Source organism: Opisthocomus hoazin, chromosome 3 (genome assembly GCF_030867145.1).
Source record: "Opisthocomus hoazin isolate bOpiHoa1 chromosome 3, bOpiHoa1.hap1, whole genome shotgun sequence".
Lineage (NCBI taxonomy): Eukaryota > Metazoa > Chordata > Aves > Opisthocomiformes > Opisthocomidae > Opisthocomus > Opisthocomus hoazin.
Genome location: NC_134416.1, coordinates 95,250,168 through 95,276,615, shown reverse-complemented (window position 1 = coordinate 95,276,615; position 26,448 = coordinate 95,250,168). Strand labels below are relative to the sequence as shown.

The 26,448-nt window shown below is 41.0% G+C and overlaps 1 protein-coding gene across 9 annotated transcripts in view; it reads left to right on the top strand.

The window, feature by feature from the left end:
* Positions 1 to 26,448, top strand: part of CTNND2 (catenin delta 2) — a 694,166-nt gene that overhangs the window by 369,760 nt on the left and 297,958 nt on the right. For all 9 annotated transcript variants that reach the window (XM_075417107.1, XM_075417104.1, XM_075417100.1 and 6 more), the window contains 2 exons: positions 4,149 to 4,183; positions 4,664 to 4,780. In XM_075417107.1, the coding sequence (XP_075273222.1) occupies positions 4,149 to 4,183; positions 4,664 to 4,780 (152 nt within the window). The remainder of the gene's footprint in view (positions 1 to 4,148; positions 4,184 to 4,663; positions 4,781 to 26,448) is intronic.

Here is a 26,448-nt window from a genome sequence, read left to right as displayed (position 1 = left end):
TTTGATGGCCGTACATAGCTCGCCTTGTTCTGGTGGTGCTGGCTGCTGTGGGACATGTTCAGTTGTCTCTGCAGAGCCCTCTTGTCTTGCTGGGTTCCTATCAAGTCCATCTTGAAGAGTACACCCACTTCTTGTTTAGCTTTACTTGGGATACAGGGAAAAATAATGAAGGTTCCCAGAGGGCTGATTTGTTGCTTGTTTATAGACGTAGTGTGGCGCAGACTGGGATTTTTCTGTCCGTGCCTGGCTAGGGACAAACTTGATGTAAACAGATTGCTGTTAATAGTCAGGCATCCTTTGCTGACTGTAGAAACTCGGCATTTTTGCAGCGCTTTTTGCCTCTCATCTTTCCACACTGTGCGGAGACGGGTAGAGCTCCCCATGGCCCTTGCTCACGTGATGTTCCCCCAAACAAGCTCCCTGCAGCCTGCTGTGCTCCTTTGCCTTTCTTCCCGCTAGCACGCACGGTCACACGTAAAAGGTTTCTTGCTACTTCGGTGCTTTTATGACATGCGTGTGGAAACGGGAACGTGTGAGTTCAGCTGGCAGCAAGGTGACGGCTCTGTGGAGATTTACTTGGCTCACTCTTGCCTAGGGCGGTGAAACAACTTTTGCTGGAACATTTCCTTGCACTGGTGGCTATTAAAGGTAAAGTTTTAGGCGCAGTGGAGTGCGTCCTTGCAGAAGACCTGTTCATTAGCTTCAAGAGGAATATCCAGAACTAAACATACAATAATACTTTTTTTTTTTTTTTCTGTTGGCTGGCTTTTTTGTTTGTTTGTTTGTTTGTTTGTTTAGCATTATCTTCTCATTCTTAAGTTGTTCTGCTTCCCTGGGATTTTCCTTCCAAAAATCCTATTTTCCAAAGACAATATAAGTATAGAAGATGAAAAGTTTTATATAGTTGAATGGTAACACAGGATTCTTTACATCACTCAAATAGAATTAAGTAGAATGGCTGTCTTATTGGTGATAGAACATTTGAAATAGATACAGGATGCAACGACTACCAATAATGAGAAAAAAATACAGCAAATAAATCATAATTGTTCATCTGTTTTTGGGTTAAGAGAGGTAATAATGATACCTGCCTGAATTCTCAGCTCATTAATATTTTTCGCTACGATTTTCTGATACTGTAATAATGTAATTCTGGTTAAAATCTCCCTCCTCTAGGTTTCGGTAGTTCAGAACTTCTCAATAAAGTATTTTATTGCTCAGCTTCCTGAGTCAAAGTTGGCAGAGTTTGCAAACTTATATTATGAGGCATAGGAATATGCAGAAAAGTGGTTGTTAATATATTTAAAACCTTTTCTTTAGGAAAACTATAAAGCAGAAAGCTTATTTTGCTGAACATGTTGAAAAATTAATTAGGGGGAATACTTCTGTTAATTTTTTTTTGTCTTTTCATGTGTTTGATGTGAGTATAAAGTCAATTATGCTGATGTCTTGTGAAGTTGGAAAACACCTAAAAACACCACAAAAAAAGGCACTTTTATTCACTCAAGCAGATTGGGCACACTTGTGTGACAGCGTAAAGGCTCACTCTACAGACACGTCTGGTTGCTTCAGTCAGGAATTCTTTTCAGGCCAAAAGCAGGAAGAGCTCATATTTAAAAGAAAGGTTAAGATTTTTCTTTTTGTTTAAGGAAAATAAAAAAGTAAAAAACAAAAAAGCAGGGTATCTGAATTTAAACTCTGTCAAATTCTGATACGATTTTTTCTAGGGAAACCCTTTACATGTTTGTCTGCAAGACTGAGGCATCAGTTTGTAACCAAAAAATGACAACTGTAATGTGCAACTATATTGGACTGTTTAAAAGCTAAAAGGCATGAATTTAATGAAGGAAAACAGGACTCTTCATACCAGAATGTCTTGATTTCCTTGTAGGAGCAAATACACTTTTAGTATGTTGAATCAGAAGGTGACATTAAGATAAAGAGTTTGTTAGTGAATCTGTTACCTTGAATATAAATTTATTTAAAGACCATTACAGTAGTTGCGATAAGAAGCCTGACTAAAAATGGAAAAGCTAAAATATAGTAAAAATTTGCTGCAGTTCTTTTTTAGACCTTCCCATCTAAGGTTTCTTAAGGTGAATAAATTAAAATGTTTCTGTGGAAATAAGACCAATGATATTAGTGATCATTACTAATCAGCCACTAGTGATTCATTTAATATTATCTGTACTATGCCGATAATGAAATTCTATGTTTTATATGAATTTACTGCTTAAAAGAGGCTAAGCTGGAATTCCTGGAAATGGTGGTTCACTCTTTATGCACAGTCTTGATTTTCTTGTCTCACTGATTTGGACGAGGTGGCACAGTCTTTTATATCAGTGTGTTCTTGTGAGCAACGTTTAGTAATTCATTCTGCCAGCAAGAATGCCACCTGCGATACTCTGTTGGTGTGGCATCTCACATAGAAATCTGGATGCTGGAAGAGGGACTGTGTAGTGGGAAGTAGTACATTGCTTATTATGGATGATACGAATTCCAGAAAGGAAGATCACTCTCAAATCCCAGCATGTCAGCTGAAGCTGCAGTTGTTTATTTTGAAAATCGGGTGAAAGGAATTTCAAATCAGAAAAAGTAATATTTCAAAAAGAGCCACTGTCCCTAGTCGCCATCCACTTTGGCTCCATTTGAAAAGGTAATTTAAATTAAAGTGATTTCTTCCAGTTTAGCACTTTGCCATTATTATTTGCCATAGGACTCTGGCTATGTTTCTGTTCAATGTTATTAACTTTGGTGGATTTGAATGCAAGCATTTTAGTTGAGTGTCTCCTCAAAGGGCTAGCTTCTTAATATGTGAAATCTCACTACAGTGAGTCAATATAAATGACAGAAGGTAGATATTTGGAAATTGATGATGACATGTAGGTGTTTTTTTTCAGGTTAACACTTTTGATGCCAGCTAGAAATTAAAGTTGTCACTTTAGAACTATTTATATGTAAATTAGGCAATTATGCTTTTTTTAACACTATCAAATCTGCTAAATAATTAAGTTTTTTCGCTGTAAAAAGAGACCTCCAAAAAGAAGTATTTCATTTCCTTTACATTATTCTTGTTCAGAACATAGATACGAGGAGCTGTACTCACATATTCAGAAGAGATCCAGCATCTGTTGGGAAAAGGGAAAACAATTCCAAAATTTAAAATCCATTTACTCATTAAAAAGCGCATTTATTCTCAACATCAGAAAGAAATAAATTTATAGTTTGAAAAGTTAAAATAATTTCTGTCTTTGTTTTTTTTACCAGTGGATCCAACAGATGATTTTGTTCTCCCCTATAAATACCTTGTAAAAAATGTACAGAAAAATGTTTTAATCATAACTACAATAATCAGTTCACTGTTCTAAAAATAATTATATTAACTTCAATCCTTTTTGTATTCTTGGCATGTAAGAACGACCTATATTGAAGCATAAACAGATCATGCCCTGGAGGAAAGTGTACTCATTGCCTAATTGAATGTATCATTCATTTTATCATTCATTTGAATATATAGTTCATTTTATAGAAAAAACCCTTCCTAACCTATCCTCTAGTGTGCATGCTCATTATTTTAAAATTAAGACCTTCCATTCCTTAAGTGCTTGTACGTGGAAGCAGAAACACATCTAAATTTACTCTCTTGTGTAGGCCAATTGAATTAACTTAGCTGCACATTTGAATAATATAAAAATGCACATAATGATCAGTAGAACCAGGAATCATACTCGTAATCTCTTTTAGAAATCACATGTAACTGTTCACTTGAGAAAGCAATTTATAATTTCTCTATAAAAATGGAAAATCAGAGAAATAGAAGGATCAAAAAAAAGTTGCAAAATGTTAATGTTTTTGCTTTGAAATAGTGTAATTTGTGTATCAAGACTAAGAGGGCAGTTTCTATATGTATGTTTTCAATTAGTTAATGAAGAAGTGAAGATGCTTCCCTCCTGCTGAATGAATGCTGTGCAAGTCATTCATTAAAAAAAGTGTAAAATACTACTTGATATACTAAGTATGTTGTTTATTCTTAAGTCAGTTCCTTTATTCTTAAATCAGTTCCTTCAGAATAGATTTAGATCGGAATATTGATGGCAGGTTACTGAATCATTTAATAAAAAATTAAAGCTTTTTTTTTCTCTTTTCAGTTCAACAGAAGAGCAGTTTCACTGGCAAACACAAGGTAATGTCCTTATCTACACATATTTACTACATATATTCTTTCCTAGAATGAAAATATTTCCTGAAGAAGATAGAGGGGAAACCAACATGCCTTATGCAGTATTTTCTTCTCATTGCTAGTTTGTGAAAACCCTACTTAAAGACTGGCAAAACGTGGCCGAAGTTTTTAGAGTTGCCAAAAAGAACACCTAGAGTAATGCAGAGTTTTGAGAGGGCGCATTGCCCAACATGTCTCTGATTTTTTTTGAGATTAGACCTGAACTTTCTCAATTTGCTTTTGTTATTCCAAGGCCACTTTTTCAAAGGATGGCATAATTTTCAGTATGGCCAGCCTCCTCTGAATATGTGATCTCGGTGTGTTCTCCGTTCCTTCATCAGCTGTGAAGGCTTAGTGACATGTAACTGGTTTTACCTTTAGTTTTGTAACTGGTTTTATCTTTTGCCTTTCTTTTATATTTTCATGTTGTTAATTTTATTACAGATGGTCAGAAAGATATAGAAGATGAGCTCACCACTGGTCTGGAGCTGGTGGACTCCTGTATTAGATCACTGCAGGAATCAGGGATACTCGATCCACAGGATTATTCAGCCAGTGAAAGTAAGTTGCTAGAAATGTATTTTCCTGAAACTAGATATATTTGTAGCTTTCCATGCTTTAAAACTGAATGCTTTTCTTACAATGTTTTTCTTGGTTATTTTCTGATATTGGCAGAAGACAATGTAGTTGTGAGCAGGCAAATTACCTCCTTGCCTTTGCAAGTTAATTTTTGATTTTGTTTGTAATGGAGAGAATCTTACTGATAGTTTGTGGGCAAAAAACCCAAACATGAGGAATATATTTTAAGGAAAATAGTTTGTAATTGCAGTATTGCTGTACTATACTGTAAGGTCATGTCACAAAACTTCACTATCACCACCACAAAAGTGACTTTCAAACAGCACTTTTTCAGTATGCAAAAATAAGAAAATGAAATGTAGTGTGGGACTGTGAGTAATTCTGATGTCTCCTTTTAACTACTTGGCCAGGTACCTGGTACTCCTTAAGACTAAAATTTTCAAATGGACAGACAGAAATAGGTCAACATTTTGAAGACGATGCAGAGAACGGCAGCTGTAACAAGAAAGCTGGAGTCTTTTCCCAAGTGTTGCTTCTCTGGTTATGTGGCAGCCATTCCACTTGCAGAAGTGGGCAGTGAGCAGATAGATCCTCTGCTAGGACCAGCTGTTGGAAAAGTGAATCAAGAATAACTGTCAGCAAAAGGGAACGAGGGGCATGCTGCTCGATGCATTTGTGGAGCAGATTTCTGCAAATGCTTGTGCTTATGAGTCCCATACACTGAGACGAAATTTTCCACCAGGTTAACAGGTCTGTTACCAGGTGTAGTACTAGATATTGAAAAAGCAGGTTGATTCCCCATTTTCCTTTCCTTTTCCTCAGTCTCCTGTTCCCCTCTGCCACAATATATACCCACTTTGACTTCTTTCCCACTGCGGCTCCTGACACTTCCTTGGCTTTTCAGTTTTCTCTAGTATTCCTCTACATCTCCTTCCTTCTGCTCAGCTGAACCATTTTTATCTTTTTTAATCTCTTGCTGCCCAGTACCCTCTGACTGAGTCACATCTTTCAAGGTGGTTGCCCAAAGTCAGCTTTCTTGAAACTGAAGGGGATGATCTCCCCTTCCTCTGGGAAGGCGAATGTGGAATGTGACAGCCACCTTCTGCAAAGCATCTCTAGAAGTGATGAGTCGTCACCTGCGATGTGGTCATCATTTCAGGTGAAAGCAAAGCATTACAAGGCTGAATGCAAAGTTATAATGTGTCAGAACACTTTTCATTAGTTTACAACAAGATTTTTAGTAGAATTCATAGCTGACAATCCTGGGACAGTAAAAGATTTTTCACTTTTCTTGTGCATAAGTTGCACTTTCTGGGCCAGCAATGTCACTGACACTTTTGTTAAGATGTTGCTTTATCTAAACAAAGCCTTGCACAGGGAGAAAGTGGTGCAACAATGTGAGCCGTTACTTACCATGGTGTTTTCCCTTGACATTTTTTCCTTCATTTGAAGGTGCAGAGAAACATATTAAAGGGCTAACATGATAAGGATTGCCTTCATACTGTGATTCCATAGAAAAATGAAAATGAGTAGATGGCAACAGAGGAGACTGGGGGCAAGGAGGGGCTAGCTTGGATGGGAATATGGCCAAGACTGGATTAAGAGATGGAGACTAAGCAAACGAAGCTAGGGAAAGGTGAAGTCAGTAGATGAAGAGAAGTCTGGGTATGTGAAGAAAACTAGTACTAAAGGAAATTTCTGGAGAGTATCACAGAAAGGTAAGACACAAATAGAAATGTAGACAGGAAGGAGTATAAGGAACATGAGCAAATGGAAAAGTGATGGAGAAGAGGAACAACAGAGATTAATTGTGTGGGGAGCCAGCAGGGAAGGAACTGAGATTTGTTGAAGCAGGAGGTCAGGTCAGAAAGTTGAAAGCTGAATTTGCTTGGTTGGATGGCTTGTTCATGGCATTGGGAGCTAGATGCAAAGAGAGGGAACAACAGGGGGATGAGAGCAACATTTGAGAAGGGAAATACCAATAGAGTTACGGACAGGGCAATAGGTGACCCTAAGAAAGGTAAGTTCGGAGAGAACAGGTGGGTCCACTTGCTCACAAGGGAGAAGGCTTCTACACAGAGCTGCAAGCTTGTTTTTTTTCATTGTCAGGAAATTTTCTGAAGCCTTTTGTTGCAGTTTCCCATACTCCTCTGCTCCAGGCCCACCTCGTAAGGAAACTAGATTGCTGTTTGCCGTGTATGGTTTTAGTTAAGAATCTGATATATATGCCAAAGGTAACAGTTGCAACTCTGCTAATAATAACTCATAAATACAATTAGGATGTCATACACTGGATTTTCTTTTTGTTTTTTGGGGATCTTTTTTCAATTTAGAATAAAATACCACAAATGCATCAGTTAAAATGTTACTGTGTTTGCAAAGTCAAAAGTACCAAGGTCAAGGCTGTCTGTAAAACATAATGTGACTTTTTTATGACTGCATTATAAAACAATTATTGTCATGCCCTGTTTTGTACATTTTCTGTCCATGCCTCATTTACCCCGAAGCTAAGGCTCAGATTGCACAGCATACTGAAGGGGCATTTCATCTGGAGTGCTTCTGACTTCTCTAAGCAATGTGTAGAACACACAGGATAAATGAAAACAAAAATCTCATATTTGACAGTTCAGCTTTGCATGTAAAGTGGAATTGTATCCATCCTTCGTGTGGTGAAGTTCTGATGCTACAGTTGTGAAATCATTCAAGGTATCTTCCACTGATGTTAGGTGTTCCTTGTTAGTTTGCAGAGAACCAACACCTGTAACTGGACACTGTGGAAGCGGTCTCAAACATATGAAGCGTGATATAAAAGGAAGTGTAGAACTCACTCTGAAGTGTCTCACACTCAGCATTTATATTTCATAGACACTTTCAGTCTTAATTCCTTCAAGCTCTGAATAGGAAATTAATTCTATATAAATGTCTCACTTTACAGGTATTGTAAAAATCATTATTTGTGAGGTATTTGAAGTAAAAGTTTAGTGTCATAGAATAATCCACCAGGGTGCTTTTTTTTTCCTTTGTATTGGACATTTTTCAATGAAGGCCTGAGGTCATACAGTAAAAAATGAGGCAAGTACAAAACACTGAATAGTTTTGCATTGTGTGCACTGGCCATAAGACAAGGAAAGAGGGGTAGAGTGATGATTCAGAAAAGAGAACAACTTAGTCTGGCATTTCCTAACTTTTGAGCTCTTGACTTTATAATTTTTGTTACATTTACTTCTGCAGTTTGAATACAGATCTGTATTTTGTATAACGAGACTGACTCTGAGGAGAGCATTTCTAGCCTGCCATGGCAGTTCTGGTCTAGTTGAGGCAGATTTTTTTAAATCATTATATGAAAGCCTGCCCAGGGATGTGACCACAGCTTCTTTTTCTAAACTGTGTGCATCTAGTCTAACGAGGTAGTCATCAGTAGCTGTGCCTTTGTAGAGGATTAGTGTGTCTGTAGTCAGAATGTTTACGATTCAGTTTCACGCACTCTGATTTTCTCAGAATTAGTTTTAAAAAGTGGTCACATGGCAGGCGGCTGTTATAATGCTCTAAATCCTAAACATCCCTTCACATGTGCTATTCCTTTAGTAGCAAAGAAAAGCCATGAACAAAGGCTAATGGGACAAGTCACATGAAAGGGGCTTACACAGGAGGGGTTCTGTATGGCTAACAGAGACGCTTGCTAATTATCTTTACTGTGTGTGAATCAGCAAATTAAAGAAAATATAAATATGTAAAGCTTTTATTAATTTGGGGAAATTCAAGCAGAGGGATCACTTTTTGTAAAGTAATTATTATCAGGCAAGGACAAGGAGATTCATAACTGCTGCCTGCTCTCATACACGTTTTCTGTGGTTGCGCTGAACCTTGGACAAGGTTTTAGGCATCTCAAGGGAACTCGTGCACTGTTGCCCATCTTTCTTCTGTCCCAACTCGGTATAAATTGGCTTCCCAAAAATTTGTGTTTCCAGTTACAAACAAACAAACAAAACGTAAGGAAACTTCCAGAATTACGCAAGAAGCTGCAGCGGAGTTAAGACCTGAACCTGCATCTCCGTGGTCCGTTTCCTGGTGCTGCGGTGATTTCTCTTTACCTTTCATAGCTATCAATCTGTCACCACTGCGTCGCTCCAGTTTACATCAGACGTGATCTGACGTGGTTTTTGTGGAGTCAGAGGGGAGTTCAGCGTGTCTTAAGTGTCTGTGGGGGTGTCAACATCAGAACGACGGGTGGTCCATGCATACCCTCAGTCCCTGAGGGTGGGCAGGTACAGGCTGCTGCCAGTGGCAGTAGCCATTAGCTATGGTGTGTCCTAGGGACCAGCCTCAACGTCACTGTGAGGGTACTCGACCCTCCCTTCTCCCTGCTGTGAGAGAGGGAGTAACACCCAGCCTGGCAGCCTGTGGCTGACTGTGGAGCTGGCTGCTCCTCTCTGAAACTATTTCTTCCCTCCACCATTATGTCTTTCTGATGGGAACCCCAAAATACTACTTTTGCATAAATGAAGGTAAATAACTGTCACTTTAAATAGAATAAGGGGAAATGACTAGAGATCTGAAAGCTAAGGCAGGTCACATATGAGACACTGGAGACAAGTCAGAGGAGAGAGACAGCAATGCAGAATAAGTGTAGGACCTGGAATCAGTGAGGAAGGACACATGCAGGGGACTGAAATTTAGTTCAGGACAGAGATAATAATAGGCATGTTTCAGACACACATTAAGACACAAGAGTACTGAATAGTGACTGTAGCTTAGGAAGGGTGTTTTCATGGCAGAAATCACAGAATCACAGAATGTTCGGGCTTGGAAGGGACCTCTGTGGGTCACCTTGTCCAATGCTCCTGCCAAAGCAGGGTCGCCTACAGCAGGCTGCACAGGACCTTGTCCAGGCAGGTCTTGAATATCTCCAGAGAAGGAGACTCCACAACCTCCCTGGGCAGCCTGGTCCAGGGCTCCGTCACCCACAGAGGGAAGAAGTTCTTCCTCATGTTCAGACGGAACTTCCTATGCTTCAGTTTGTGCCCATTGCCCCTTGTCCTGTCGCTGGGCACCACTGAAAAGAGTTTGGCCCCATCCTCCTGACACCCACCCTTCAGATATTTGTAGGCATTTATAAGGTCCCCTCGCAGCCTTCTCTTCTTCAGGCTGAACAAGCTCAGCTCCCTCAGCCTCTCCTCGTAGGAGAGATGTTCCAGTCCCCTCATCATCCTCATAGCCCTCCACTGGACTCTCTCCAGTAGCTCCTCATCTTTCTTGAACTGGGGAGCCCAGAACTGGACAGAGTACTCCAGATGAGGCCTCACTAGGGCAGTGTAGAGGGGAAGGAGAACCTCCCTCGACCTGCTGGCCACACTCCTCGTAATGCATCCCAGGATGCCATTGGCCTTTTTGGCAGCCAGGGCACACTGCTGGCTCATGGTCAAGTTGTTGTCCACCAGGACACCCAGGTCCCTCTCCACAGAGCTGCTGACCAGCAGGTCTGCCCCAAGCTTGTACTGGTGCATGGGGTTGTTCCTCCCCAGGTGCAGGACCCTGCATTTGCCTTTGTTGAACCTCATCAGGTTCCTCTCTGCCCAACTTTCCAGCCTATCCAGGTCACGCTGAATGGCAGCACAGCCTTCTGGTGTATCTACCACACCTCCCAGTTTGGTGTCATCAGCAAACTTGCTGAGGGTACCTTCTAACTCTTCATCCAGGTCGTTGATGGAGAAGTTAAACAAGGCTGGGCCCAGTACTGACTCCTGAGGGACACCACTAGTTACCAGCCTCCTACTCAGCACTGCTCATGACAACCCTCTGAGTTCTGCCATTCAGCCAGTTCTCAATCCATCTCACCGACCACTCATCCAGCCCACACTTCCTGAGCTTCCCTAGGAGGATATTATGGGAGACTGTGTCTAAAGCCTTGCTGAAGTCAAGGTAGACAACATCCACGGCTCTCCCTTCATCTACCTAGCCAGTCATGTCATTGTAGAAAGCTATCAGATTGGTCAGGCATGATTTCCCCTTGGTGAATCCATGCTGACTACTCCTGATAACCTTCTTTTCCTCCACTTGCTTGATGATGGCCTCCAGGATAAGCTGCTCCATCAGCTTTCCTGCGATGGAGGTGAGGCTGACCAGCCTGTAGTTCCCTGGGTCCTCTTTCTTGCCCTTTTTGAAGATTGGAGTGACACTGGCCTTTCTCCAGTCCTTGGGCACCTCTCCTGTCCTCCAAGACCTCTCAAAGATGATGGAGAGTGGCTCAGCAATGACATCCGCCAGCTCCCTCAGCACTCGTGGGTGCATTCCATCAGGGCCCATGGATTTGTGAGTGTCCAGATCGCTTAAGCGATCCCTCACAGTCATCCTCGACCAAGGGAAAGTCGTCCTCTCTGTAGGCTTCTTCTCTTACCTCCGGGGCCTGGGATTCCTGAGGGCCTGCCTTGGCACTGAAGACTGAAGCAAAGAAGGCATTCAGTAGCTCTGCCTTCTCCGCATCCCCCGTCACCAGGACACCCGCTTCATTCAGCAGTGGCCCCACATTGTCCCTAGGCTTCCTTTTGCTGCTGATGTAGCTGAAGAAGCCCTTCTTGTTGTTTTTGACATCCCTTGCCAGCTTCAATTCCAAGTGGGCCTTGGCCTTCCTCGTTGCATCCCTGCACGCTCTGACCACATTCCTGTACTCTTCCCAAGTGGCCTGCCCCTCTTTCCACATTCCATGGACCTTTCTCTTCCACCTGAGCTCTGCTAGAAGCTCCTTGTTTAACCATGCAGGTCTCCTGCCTCCTTTGCTAGATTTCTTTCTCAGGGGGATGCACCGCTCCTGAGCATGGAGGAATTGACATTTAAAGAGCGACCAGCACTCATGGACCCCCCTGCCTTCGAGAGCCCTGGCCCACGGGATTGCTCCCAGTAGCTCCTTGAAGAGGGCAAAGTCAGCCCTCGTGAGGTTCGAGGTTTTGATCCTGCTTATCGCCCTGCTTCCTCCACGCAGGATCCTGAACTCGACCATTTCATGGTCACTGCAGCTGAGTCTACCTCCAGCCTTCACATCCTCAACCAGTCCCTCCTTATTTGTTAATATAAGGTCCAGCAGAGCACCTTTTCTTGTTGGTTCTTCCACCACTCGCATCAGAAAAAAAATGGTTAATTTAGTGAGTAAAGATGTGGAAAAAAAAAATATTTTGAGAGGGCTGAGTATGTATTGTAGAGACCAAAAATTAGTATTTCAAATTAGAAACCTTGGAAAGATGGGGGATGAAGGAAACAAGACACTTTTTTCCTCTGCTTCCCATCACTGCACCAGTGTCTCAAAATCACACAACTACTTCAGATTCATTCCTTTTACTACCTAGTCAGTACACCTCCTTTTGTTTTAGTTTGTTTTCTTTTTGTCTTTTTTTTCCCCCCATTACCAGTAAGAACAACTGAAAAGGTAGAAAGCTTCATGAGAAGGAGGAGAGTAAACACTGATGTACAGTTGCCTGAGTGAAGAAGGGTGACTGCTGAGGACGTTTGTCATTAAGGCTTGATAAGGTCACAGTCTGGCCTGGAGATAAGTGGGAAAGGTCCTGATGAACTGCCTGAGGCCCCCAGATGTCCATCCTCTGTGACACAGAGAAACTGGAGGCCTGTGAGCAATCGTTAAGGACCAAACTACCTTTTCCTTCCAATTGTTTGTAAATTTGCATTTTACAGATGGGTAGTGCAAGAGTGAGATATTAATGTGTAAGCAGGAGAGGAATATATTTATTGATCCTGTATTTCTTTCCCTCCTACTAGTTCCCCTGTACCCCTGTCCCTGTGGGTCATTAGCATGCCACATCAGAGGACGGCCATGATGCTAGCATCAAACGCATTTCCGAGATAATTAGCTGAAGCTCATTGAATCATTATAGGCTACAGCAGTGGAGATGGGCAATGGTTGCTCCCTCTGTCATGGCATTAGCAAAATGAGGGTTAGACAGACTGCTGAGGTTACTGAGCAAGTCCATTGGTGCTTTCTTCCTAATTTAAACCACAGGCTCAAATGTCTCCGAATCCAGAAGTCTCTAATTTTAATTTAAGGTATCTATACTTAAATCTTTCATGCTATTTCCTTTGCTTCACTCTCTGCAAAATGAGCATAAGACTGGTCTTAAAAGGATTATGGGGCAGATTTATGGAGCTTTTGGTGTTAAAGTTGCTAACTGAAACAGAATCGTTTCACTATTTTTCACCTGCTTAATCGCTTCATGTGGCAACCCTCCTTCTTTGCTCTCCAAATCGATACCACAGGCTGCAGCCACAGAGTTCTTGTTGACATGGATCAGAAAACCTCTTGGATCAGTCTTTGAATTGCCTCATATTTTTAAAATGCTAAATTTTAAATTCCAATTGAAAAATAAGTGGCTTATATTGAAATTTCAGTTTTTCCCACCTGATATTGCCAGTACTCCAGATAAATTCTTTTTCTCCAAATTTTCTGAATATATTTTTATTTATATCTGGGACCCTGTTGTCGTGGTGCTGAGGATTAATTACAGAATTCAGCACACTGGTAAGAGAATAAATACAATGTAGATTAAATAACACTGTCTTCTTGGCTAATGCCATTTCAGAGTGCGCTTCACTGAGGCTACATGTTGACAAATGCAGGCAGTTAAAGATGTCTGAGTCCTTTTGGGGAACAGGAAGCATGGCTCACCACTGAGGACTCAGTCCCACAATATCCTAACTGTTTTAGTCATCTGAAACTATTTGCCTAAAATGCAGCACAAATAGGTAGTAGTACCTTTCAGACATTGGGTTTTTCATCTGAAGAACAACATATGTTACAAGAACATATTATTTTTATCACATGAAATTATATATAGCTGTTGTATTAGACAGATGTGGTTTTCACTTAAATAACCTCTCTAATTCTGAGGCTAAAGAGATGAGCTAAGCTCTTACTTTATTCTCTTAATTCAGATTTGTTTCAGCAATTTTTTACAATAAGAGAGATCCTCCTTACTTAGTGTGAAAGCAGATGTCCCAATTTGAAAGAGCACTCCTTGTTCAACCTTTATGATTTTCATCCTTTATCAGCTGCTTTATTCATATTGAAAATGGATTGAAACAAAAAGGCACTATTTACACATTGAATGTGTAAAAGGATGTGTGTTTCTGTGTTTTCCATCCCATAGCTCTTGCTTTGTGAAATTGCCACCTGTCAGATGGCTGACATGCTCAATGAGATGAAATTTGGCATCAGTGGACCTCACAATTTGTTGACAGATGAAGTTATTTCCATTTCATTGTCTGCTCTGGGAGCCAGGGTGATCCAGCTGAGTCATTCCTTGTGCACACAAAGGAGGTGTTCTTATGGGATCTCCTGGAAAACGTATACACTAATAAAATCAAAATGCTCTTTGAGTACGTTTCAGAACAGAAAAACACCTAGGAAGTGTGCGTGTCCCTCTTTCATTTTAGGATTGGAGCCTTTGGAGTAGGAGTGGCAGAAGTGCATAACACGGGTCACACCACCTTTCCTTCTGCTGCGTTAATGCAAACGTGGCAGTTGTCTGACTCAACAGTTCTTCGCTCCAGATAAATCTCTCAGAGTATGAGGTCTGAGGAAATTTTGATTTATTGATGAAACTTCTGTCAGTATTGTAATATATTCAGGGTAAATATTTATGGTTGGGCATTTTGGATGCCTCTCCCTATTCCATCCATCTCTTCTAACACAAGCCTTTTCAATATCTTGTCTTCGAAACTTTGGGGTTTCAAAGTCCTCTTTGCCCAACTTTGTAATGGGGTAAATCTTCTGAAAGGTGGACAAACAGGAACACCTCTTATTACAGGGTGGTCTTACAGTTACTCATTTGATGTTCTCACAGAGAACGTTGTACAGAAATTGTCTCAACTGTGGGTCAAGTTCAGTCTTTTGAAGTAGTTGTTAAATACATAGATTTCTGAGAAATGGGGATAAGATGTTGTTTCCTTTATCCACCTCCTCTCCTGACCCTCGTCACCCTAAGTGTGAGCACAAAATAATCATCATGTCATTTAACATTGTAATTCCACTGACTGGTAGCAAAACCGATCCCTGCGACACCGAGACCTGCTTCCAGGGGCAGTCCTCAGCGGGAGACTACTGTCTTTATGAAAGAGCTGACCCTGCAAAGTTTCTGTAGATTCATCGCTAAAACCCTGCTAAGACATTAAGATTTGATAATATGAAGCAGGCTTTCGTGCTGACCTGAGAGCCAGCTCTTACATCTCAGCCGTCAGTATTTACAGCCAGCGCTGCCCTCGGGAATGCTCCATCAGCGCTGACCGGCCTGAGCTGGGACTTTGTTGTTTTCATCCTCTGTCAGAGGCAGAGTTCAGAGGTATTAAGAACAGCATCAGGTGAAAAGATGTAGCTCAAACACTGTCATTCAGTACTCCGTCACTTCTGCTCTTACCACGGGTCTCAGGATGGTGAGGGCCAGGTAAAACAGGCACGGCTCTGTTGCTGACATACCGCATCCTATTAAATTTGTGCCAGTCTTCTCACTTTAAGAGCATGACTGAATTCCTCCTTTTTGGTCTCTTCCCCTATGGAGGCAGGAGGAAACTGCTGCAGAGAGTCAGGCTTGGGAGTGGAGCCACAGCGTGGGCTCTCACCACCGGGATTCCTGGCAGGCTTCGGTACCTGCTTCACCAGCTATGGTCCACCGTGGGGTGGACAGTGGGGTGTTAGGGGCTATGACTTGGGTCCAGCTGATCTCATTCTGCTTTGGTTCGCTGCCTGTCTTCAAGTTTAGGTGTGGTTGTTTACAAGCAGGAGGCCTGGCGAAGGCTGAAGGAGCCATCACCGTCCAGGGAAGCAGCATCTGCTTTGCTTGGTCCCTCACGGGTGGCACAGGGGTTGCTGTGGGCACCCTCCTGTGCAGGGCTTCTGTCACCTCAGTTCTTCTGCCGCCCTTCTGTAGATAGGTAGGGTGTCTGGGGGGTTTTGCAGGCTTCTCAGGGAAAAAGCTCTAGAAGCCACTGTTCAAAACATGGCAGTCTAGTACATGCCCTTACTGTTGGATCTAAACTGCTGCAGGCTGCCTCTTGCAGTTTCCTTTCCTCTGGAAGGAATCTCCAGCCAGAGACACTCACACCGTCTTAGTATCTCTCCCAAGCCCTCTCCTTGCCTGTGCTCTCTCGCCTTTTCTTGCTGTCGCATCTTTCCCTAAACTATCCATTACTGTCTTACCACATACTATGTTGTTATGTCTGTTGGTCCCCTTCTTGTTTCAATTCCATCTTTTCTTTTTCAAGTTCCTGTATCTTTTCTATTCTCACACATCATGAAATAAAGCTTCTGTCTTCTCCCCAAAACAGATGATGATTCATCCTCAGAGAGAAGGGGAAAAAAGAAAATTAAAACACATTTTCTGTATAAAAGTGACTTTGCTGTCCTCACTTTTTACATGCTTACATAATTTCATGCAAATCAACATTGCTCATTAGTGTGCCACGTTGGGAGTCCAGAGGTAACACTGGGACAACACTGCAGCAAAGTCATTTCTAATTTCCCTCCATTTCTGTACAGCAGTCTATAGGCTGAATTTTTGTTTCAATGTGCTGTCACCTGCAGCATATTTCTTGGGGTTTCCTTATCTCTGGTTATGTCTATGTAATGAAATGTGCTTTTACATCTCGTTCCATACTGATATCAGGATAATAGTTCATATCTCTGAGCTTGCTTGTCCTGAGATAAGCCCAGCTTTGGTAACTGGTTTCATTTTATGCTGTGCAGCTGACTTAAAATCCTTGCCTGAAGAAAACAACCCCTCACGATCTAGCTTTATTACTGCAGTACAAAATTTGAATGTCCAATTAGCAGAGGAGCAGTGACAGCAGGTAAAGCATAGATGGAGGGGGAGAAGGGAGAGGTGACAGAGTCGAAACCATGAAAGCAGGAACAATTAGTAGCAACACCAAAGAGGGAAAGGAGGTGGCAATCAGTTTGTAACGCTTAGCAAACACAAACCTGCACTAACACAAACCCTGCACAGGCAACCAGGTGTTCCCTCATCCGCCGCAGGAAGCAGTTACTGAAACTCATTACAAAATGACAGTGACTTACGGTGGCATCTGCAGGAGCAGAACAAAGAGAGACTTCTGGCATCCGGACCTACAGCGCAAAAGAACATCAGTAAATATTGTGTCTGTACTACGGGCCAGGAAGCAAATGCACCCACGTCCTCACGACAGACTGATAAGCCGCTCGCCCTCTTCGTGCCTTCGTGGCATGCCAGCGCTCGGCACAGTCAGGAGTGCCAAGAGCCGCGTCGGTCTGGGATCCGCCGCTGCCAGCTCGGGAGCACAAGCAGCGTGTAGAGGCAGCCTTGCGAAGGAGGTAGTTGGCTTGTTAGCCTGTATGAAATGATGTATATGGAACAGAAAATTTTGGCAGGTATGGGTTTGGAGGTCTTTGTGCTACATGCAGTTTACATAGCTCTCAATAAAGTAGGATTTTTGTGACTTCTTTCGTAACGCAGGGGAGGGAGTTGCCTCCGTTTTTCCCATTCTGGCTGTATAAATGGAGAAATGCATTTTCTGAGTAGAACATGAGAGCAGAGAGTAGTGTACATTTGTGGACACAGAAAGAGAAAGCAGAAGGGCTTACTTTCTGGTTTATGGCAGGGGAGTGATGAAAAAGATTGTCATGAAATTTTGACCTTTTTGACTTACTTCTTAATTGACTTCTGAGGCCGTGCTAAACACATTCTGAACCAGCTCACCTCAGAGACCAAACAGCTATTTTCATTTGTGGACAGAAAAGATTCAAGATGTAAGCTTGTCAAAGGTCAGGAGAAAAGGGAGTTGTACTTCACATGAGAAGAGGAAACCTGTTTTGTGCTAGTAGTTCAGTTCATAGAACAACATAACAGCGTAATAGATCTGCTGATGCCTTTTGTATTAGATCCATACATCTGTGAGTAGTTTTATATGCTTTATAGTCAGAAGCTGTTAGGCTTTTTTTAATTATTATTTTCCAACTGTCTAGTTCAGGTCTATCAGAAGAGATTTGTCTAATTTTTTGATTTCTGATAATGCATTCAGCTTCTATGTGACTCATGTTTGTGTGATGTCTATAACCATCTGATTTTATCTCCTAGAAATAAAAGGAGAACACATTAGATTAACACTATCAATAGCAGCTTTATGCTGTGCTAGGCACAGAGGGTGACTAGGAACACTTGACATTCACAGTTGGTCTTTAGAGGTATAAAATACTTCCAAAAAAATAAGTATTTAATCATGCAAAATATGTTCTTAATTTACTTGGCTTTTTTTTTTTCATGTAAACAAAGCACACACTCCATTTTAAATGTAGTTATTCTTTGCAAAATGGGAGATTGATAATGAAAACACAAACGAAAAAATAACAATTATTTCTGCCAAAATCCAACATTTTCCACTTGGAAGCATGACACTTCATTTTGAGTCAGAGCTTGCTGTCTGTGTACCTGCATACAGTGCCTCCTCTTGCATGCAAGTTTCTTCTTCTGGTCACATTCAGCAATGTGTCTAATGCCATCCAGAAGCCCAGTTCAGGTACAGTTCTCCTGTGGTTCCGCAGTCTGACCTTTTAATAGGTCAGAAACTTCTGTAACAGTGAAGTATTATGTGACTTCTGCCACTCCTACTTCATGTACCGCCTGCAGAATTTCTCAGAAGTAACATCATCACCATCAGCAGCAAATCATGCCATTTGTGGAAAGAAGTGATTTATATTCTTTGTGTAATTTACAGCGTGTCTGTCTTAGGCCACTGACAGGGTTCTGTTGGCAGAGGCTTCTCGTGGAGGTGTAACATGTACCAGCAGAAATTTCACTGCCAAAAGAGCTCCACATCATCCTTCGATATCCCTAGATAGAAGCCAGAGGATATTATTTTTCCTCTTTGTGTCCTCCATAGTGCAGAAATGTAATTTAGTGATTATCCTTGCTGCTCATCTTATTCCTGTGCCATTTCTATCCATTGCTCCTATAAAGCACATCATTCTAATGGCCAATGATAAATTATCTCTTTCAGAGATTATCTGATTTCAGTATCTGCAGAGTTTAGCAAGTGATTTCATAAAATATGATTGATCTTCTACAAAAGAAGTTGCTTAATCTTGGGGTCATTTAAAAATGTGCAGTAGTCGGTTATCCTTGGTTTTAATCTAAATTTAGGATAGCTTTTTCTATTAAAAAAAACCAAAGACGAGGGCAACCTCTGTATTCTGAGCTTAAGTATGTATGCACCTATTCTTGCCTGGTGCATCTCTTTAGGCTTTGTTCTCTGGCATCTTCAATAATGTCTCTCATTTGTAAAGGAACTCCAGATTTTTTCTACTGTCAAACATTACCAAGTATTGCTTATGAAGGAAGATCTGGCTGTATCTGTTTGTATTTCATACAAACATCGGAGTAATGCTATGTGTGGTACAATATGGAAAGCAAAACATACACTATTTCAGTAAATAACACTGAAGTTACCCTATTACATCAGGATTGCTTAAGCTTTGCTGTTACCTTGTTTCATGAGTCTGCTAAGTATTTCGTATTTGCAACATGTTTCCTAACTTCCAAAAGACTTTTACGTAAACTGGCTGGAAATTCTATTATCTTTATAATATATTGCTGTATTGACATTTGTGGTGCTTTACTATCCACTGGAGTAGCGATTTATTATTTCCAATCCCAGCCAACACCTCTGTTTTCCTCTTGCAATAATGGCAGAATTTTTATCTTGTGTAAAAAGCATACGATAATCAGCATCTAATGAAACTATTTTCTATTCCCAGTTGACTTACTCTTGAAATAAAGTGTTCTTCATCTTTCATTCTGATAGTAATTAGGTCAGAAAGAGAGTTAGAAGGGATATCCTTGTATTGTTCCCTTACATAATGGTATCAGCCTAGTTTTTGCATCATTTCTCCAGATATATATAATTTATAGAATTATTGGATGAAAATGAACTTACTCTACATTTCTGAATGCATTCCACCAAATCCTATTTTCCAGTATCTAAGAATAGGTTATGTAGCAACACTAAAGCCCTTTTGTGTATTTGTAGGTAGAACATAGCCCTCAATGCTGGTGGAGCATGGTATTGCATATAAACTACTTTCCTTTTTTGTAGAACAAGTTTGTTTTCAGTGTACTCATTTAAGAATTGCTGCCTCTCATCTAAAGAGATGTGTTTGTTTCATAACAAGGGAGCTGCCTGTGATTTAGCATATGAAGTATTATCATTTATGTCTTCATTTTAAGTACATACTTGCTCCTCCCCCTTCTTTTTTTCCAACTTCCATCATTACTAGGGTGTGGAATACCTTTGTGATATTGCAGCCTTGGCGTTTTTTCTTGTAATATAAAGGTACTGATATCCTTAATATGTAATATCCCCTAAAATGTAGATCTTGAAATATTTTCCTAGTACTATTCCAGTACTAGTCCTTGATTTGGAGGAAGAATGGGGGCAATGACTATTACTTTGGTTATATTATAGCTGCTTGTTATCTTCTGTTTGAGATCTGACTAACAGTTGGTTTGAAAGTTCTTCTTTTCCTAGAGAATCTGTTTGACCAGTTGTAGCTGACAGGATTTGCTTTCGTCTTAAGATGTTAAGTTTTGCCTTGGTTTAATCTCCCTGTTTTCTGCCTGTAATTACAAAAAAAAAAAAAAAAAAATCATCTTTTTATGATAGCCACAAAGGTCTCTCACCTAGTTCCCAGGGTTTTCCCCCACAATTGCCTCCTCCCTCCACTGCTTCTGCCTGCACTCCTGGCAACTTTCCCAGAGACTAGAAAATGGGGAAGGGGAGGGGAAGGAGTCTGTACTGAAGTGGCAAGGTGGCTGCTCCCTGCCATCCCCTGAGGCACCTGCAGGGCTTCCCTTCCTCTTGCTCAATTCCTCTGCTTTGCAAAACCATCCTAAATCATCTCAACAAGAGAGAGTTTCTTCAAAGAATGTTTCAGGTGACTTCAAGAAATAGGCCATACTGCAACGGAGGGGTTTAAAAGAGGCAGACAAACAAATGTTCCTTACCTTTCTGATTTGGAGGGAAAGTTTACTCCTGGTCTCAGCCAGATATGCAGCTTAATTCTGGGAGCAGGACTTGGAAGACAGGATGTAGCACTGAGATGCCAAAGAATCCAGTATCGCCTCGAACAGTTCTGTCCATCTTGTCTTTAACTGTCATTCCCTCTTCTTCACTGACAAATACTGTGGAAGGACACTGGCAGGTTACCACCAAGAGCTATTCCTGGTTTTAGTGTTCTTTCAGTCTCGTTCTTGGATTCCCCCAGCATCCCAAATACAGTTGGACACTCAGAAATGGAGTGACCACTTTACAGATACCTGACCTGATCTTTTATTTTATTACCTCTTTTTTAATCATCCATTCCTTTGCAAAACTGGGCAACAAATACAACCCAGCTTGAGGAGTGGTTAGCAACTACTTACCATGAGTACACACATTTAAATGAACTAACAAAAAAAAATAGGTTCTAGGGTAGGAATCAATATTTCATGCTCAAACTAAATGACCTGAGCGGCAGAAGAAACAGTAAGTGATGACTTTTTGGTATTTGAAATCCTTAATTAGGTATATGCTAACAGTTAGGAGATGGCTCCTCTCGCTGGGATGTGAGGCACCTCAACTGTTAACTCTGTAAATGAATGTTTAAAGGACATTAAAGGAGTTTTGCTAATGCTTTCTTTCAACTGTAACCCAAATGAGCAAAGCAGGTTGAAGAATGTGTGAAGTGATTAATAACACTAATTAAAAACACTTTATTTACACTTACTTTATAATTTATCATTACTACTTCTGTCAGTTGATCAAAGGTGAGTGAAATGTTGTTTATAATTGGTATGGGAGCTAATTAAATGTTCGTTCAAGCACGTTTTGGTCTATTTCCTTTGTCAATTAGAACTGGCATCACAATAGATGACTGACCAAATGGAAATGTATAACACAATAGTAGTGCTCCACTTTACTACTTACTTGGAGAAGGAAATGTGCCCCGGTAAGCCAACTGATTTTAAATACTAAGGAGAGAAAAAAATCCTTCTCGTTTCACTTGCATGACATTTTTGCTGGGAACTTCACATGAAAAACTCAGTAACAAGCATGCAGTTATCTCATGGGGGGGCTGACTAGGTGTATGTTTCTGTAGCTTGTAGTGTAATTATTTTAGCCAATTTCAGAAGTAATTGTTACATAGATTTAGAACACTGAATTAATCATGCCCTTATCTTGTAATAATATAGTATCATATGTAACTTGTCGTTATACGGTAATTATTTGATAATTGAACAAATAGCAGATAATGTATTATTGAATACTGGTTACATGATGACCTCTGCTTGTAACATAAAATACTAATCCCATTTCATAATTCAACCGTTTTTTTTTAATTTTGAAGACTGACCATACCATTGCTGTAGTATTGTCTTCAATTGTTACACACTATGAAACGACAATTTGTGATGTATCCCTTGAGATACTGTAGTCTAAGGATTAGGAAACCGGAGTAACTTTGCAGACGGTTGGCTGGCAGACACTAGGGATAGGCTATCATTGATACCCACACGGGGAACAATTTCTTTGGTTTCTTTTTGTGAGTTCCTCCTTTACAAGAATCCCACATTCATTTTACTGTTTAGCTTTGTGACCCAGCAATGGAGCTCCAATATAAGATACAAAAACTGTGAATTTCTCTGAGTTTGTGATGGAGTTAATCCACAGATTCCTACTACCTTAACTTGCTGTCCTGTAGGTAAAAATACATATCACAAATACTGATTGTACTTAAAACTTATCAGACGTTACATCATGTGTTTGTTTCCAAATCCTCGCCCACAATGTAGTAATATTACAAACAGCGAAATTTAATAGGATGTGCTTCTTTGCCCCCCATCTCTAATCAGTGTAAGGGTGCTGGACCGGTCTCTCAGCACTTACTATGTTTTCTTAGCCCTTAGAAAACTGCTTATCTTCTGACACTGGTAAGCTCCTTAGAGCCCAAGTTCCTACTGGGTTTCATAAGTGGGATACTGTTCTGCTAATGACCACCGTGGGATACGATTGGGGTGAGCTCTGCTACTTGTGTGGTCACCAGACAAGGCCCTGCCCTCCTGGGGAAGAGAAGAAAATGTGCTGTGACTCGCCAGCTCTGATTCCCAACCAGGTTCCCTGGCTCTTCAGCTGCTGTCGGTGCTGCTGCCTAGTTTTTGTGATCTCTCACTGAAGCTCCAGTCGGCGTTAATGACTGTTCATTGAGTCAAAATTCAGAACTGTGCTGATGCACTTTGCTCTTTGTTTCTTGCTTTTTTCGTTTTTTTTAAACGTAATCCTTTCCCTACTCAATTTGGGCATCACGGGGCTGTGGATTGCAGTGGGCAGCTGAGCGCCCAGCTTCTCTCGGGGTGTGCTTCCGAGCAGGTAAGGAAAGGAAAGCTACGTGCTGTACTCTTGGAGCCTGGCAGTGCCAGAGAGCGTTGAATCCCCTCTTGTCGCATGAAGACTAGCAGAAAGAAACATGCTTTTAAAATTTGGAGCAGTGGTGCTGACGTAGTTGATCTGCTAAACATTTCTAATAATATAGCTACTCTTTTGTCAGTGTCGTATTTCTTAAAAATTGGTTTTATACTCTACGTTCAGTTGGCACATTTTCTGTGTTAGCTTGCACCACTTTAATACACTTAGAATATCTTAAAAAACTGATTTGATTCCTACTAAAATCAGCAAGCATATTCCAATGGACTTGAATATAGTAGCCTTAGCCCTTGGCAGTTTCTGGGTATACAAAAATGGACATTTTGGACCTTTCTTCAATGTTTAAGTGAGATTGTACTGATGAAATTTAGGTACAAAGTCAGTTGCACAAGTCAAGATAAATTTTTATGCTAAGGAACAGGATATTATTTAAAATCAAAATACATTTTTTCACACAATGGAAAGCTTCTGTTACCTTGTTTTAAGTATGCTGCAAAGTGTGGTTTAAAAAAAGGAAATTTAAGGAGTCACCTAAACAGAGAAATACGGTAAAATAATTACACTGGGGGAATTTTATTGTTGTATTACCATTCTTCTTTCTTTTTTTTTTTTTACTTACTGGTCTATAATATCTTGTCACTTCTTGCATAGGAAGTATAATAATTAGAAGCTTATGTGTATTTGTTCTATATTTGTAACTAATTTTTTATTGCCTAAGCAAGCAGTGGTAGAGCTAGAACAGTACATGCAGGTACCAAGAAGTATCCTAGTATTCTGCTGTTCTGAAACAGCCATATAAAGTATTTCTGCATCCAAACACTCACTGTTCAAGAATATTTTTTTTTAAATAATTAAAAATGAAAGTTTTGTCTTGTGATCTTTTTTTTTTTTGCTTAGTTGGTTTGAATGTGTTTTTTTTACCCTGAATGTTGGAAGAAGGAAGAGGAGGTGGTCTGTAGAGAGCAGAAATGATGGGCAAAAGATTTTATTTCCAATATTTATATATATTTTATAATTTTTATTATAAAAAGATTTTATTTATTTAAAATACTGCTCTTAAAAATAAAAGGACAAATGTCTTCATCATTTCAGTTTTCTCTCCATTTTTGACCCAGCCATGGATGATAATAGTAACCCGGCTTCTCTGCGTAACTTTGGTTTCCCGTAATCAACTGTTACTGTGATGTCCTTGAACTAATAATAATCTCATCGTTTAAGACCACTCACTTCCTCGGTTTGGTTTTTAAATAGCTGCACTGCACCGTACGGCAGCATTGCACATTGCATCGTTACTCAGAAAGAAGAACGGCAGCCCAGGAAGAAGCACTGCCAGGTGGGGGGCCCAGGGCCAGCCCCGGCTGCGCCTGCTGGGGCCTGGTCTGCAACCTCGGCCAAGGCGCCCTGCCATCCCCTGTGTCGGGAGCAGGGAGACGTCGTGGAAGGTCTCCTTCTACTGTGGCTTGTGATGGAGTCTGAACCCACCAGTTTACATTCCTGGCCATATGCAGCGTACTGAGTGCCGTGAATCAGCCTGTTGGGTGTAATGCCAGGCTATGCTCATTTTGTCGAATGCAGTATGGCAGGAAGGTAGCAAGCGTGGGCTTCGGGGCTGCTCTCTTCAGTGGGTGGGACTCAGGGTAGGGCTGAGTCCTGCGGCGCTGCATCTGCTCCTCTTCCCTGTTTTGCTTGAAGTAAGTGTGCCGGGGACTCTCAGGTGCTCCAAGTCTCCTAAACTATTAGAGTGTTGAAAGAGAGAAATAATCGCCATGTAATAGCCTATAACTGCCAGGAAGAGGGGTGGGTAATATAAGCTAATTAAAAGGGCTTCCCAAGAAACCTGCCCCCTCCCCTCGCTGTCTGAATGGGCAACTCCTTTCCTCTCATGGAAACTCCTGGTTCTCCTCCCTGTGTCCTAGAACAGCCGTCTGCTCTCCATCCCCTCCGAGGTTTCGTTGTGGGTTGGCTCCCTCACGTAGGCATGTCCTTCATCCCTCTCTGTTCTCTTCTTGCCTGTTTTTTTCCGTGCTCCAGCAGCTTTCCACAGCTTAAGTGCGCTGTGTCTGTATCCCAGACAGGATGCACACCCTCTCCCTCTCCTTTGAGCTCCTTATGGGGCTGGGTGACAGCAGCTAAGGCGACGACGATGGGGAGCCTTGCACACTGCTCTGCTCGAGGTTGAACGGAAGAGGGTATTGTCTGCAGTACGCATCCACCAAACTGGGGACAAATTAAAGAATTAATTAGTATAGCCTGCTCCATTTTTTGAAGTTAGTCCACAGTGGCATCTCAAGCAGTAGGGTAGCTATGACTTGGTGTCCTGAATTTGCATTCATACCGGGACTATTCTAGTGATGATAATAGAGGAGGAAAGTGGCACTGACTGAGTCAGTGAAAATATGGTGCTATCCATTATCAATAATCCAACACTGGTATTCTTACAGACTTTTTTTATGTGGTGGTGAAAAAACACAGGGGAAAACAGGTATTTGTATCTCCCCCCAAACAGAAACAAAATGTAGTACGAATTTTTAAAGCAATACTACAAATCCTTGGTATCTGCTAAACTAAACCTTATGATGCTGGAAATGGTTGTTTTCAAGCTTATTTCAAATTGAAGATTGGTAGTTAATTATGGAGCATTAAGGGAACAAATAACACTGAATTGTCCCAGTAGTTAACTAGTGATTTCCAGTGCCTAACTGAAAATAAGAGAATTTCCAACTGCCCGAATTCTTCTGAAAACAAATGAAACATAGTTGCATGAACACTTTCTTATGCCAAGACAACAGAGTTAAAATTTTTGCCAGGAAGAAGTGGTAGTTTGTTGTCAAGAGCCATCAGCATATAGAAGTACACAAACAAACCACTTGCTTCTCTTCTGGGTGAGCTGCAGGCTCTTCAGGTTTGTTTTTGCCTTCAGATTGAAATCTCAAGAGTGTTAATGAGGAAAGCGATACATCTTTTCCCTGTCAGACAAGATGGGACTGCTTGTAGTCCCTAAATCTTGAAAAAGGAACTCGTGTTTTTTCAAGATCACGCTGATTGATCTCAAATGTATCATTTGTACGCTTGGTTTAGACTTCGTTATTTACAGATGAGCAGCCACAACTCTGTTCTACGCTTGCTTGGGAAATGTGGATTTATTTAAAATTTAAATATCTATCTGG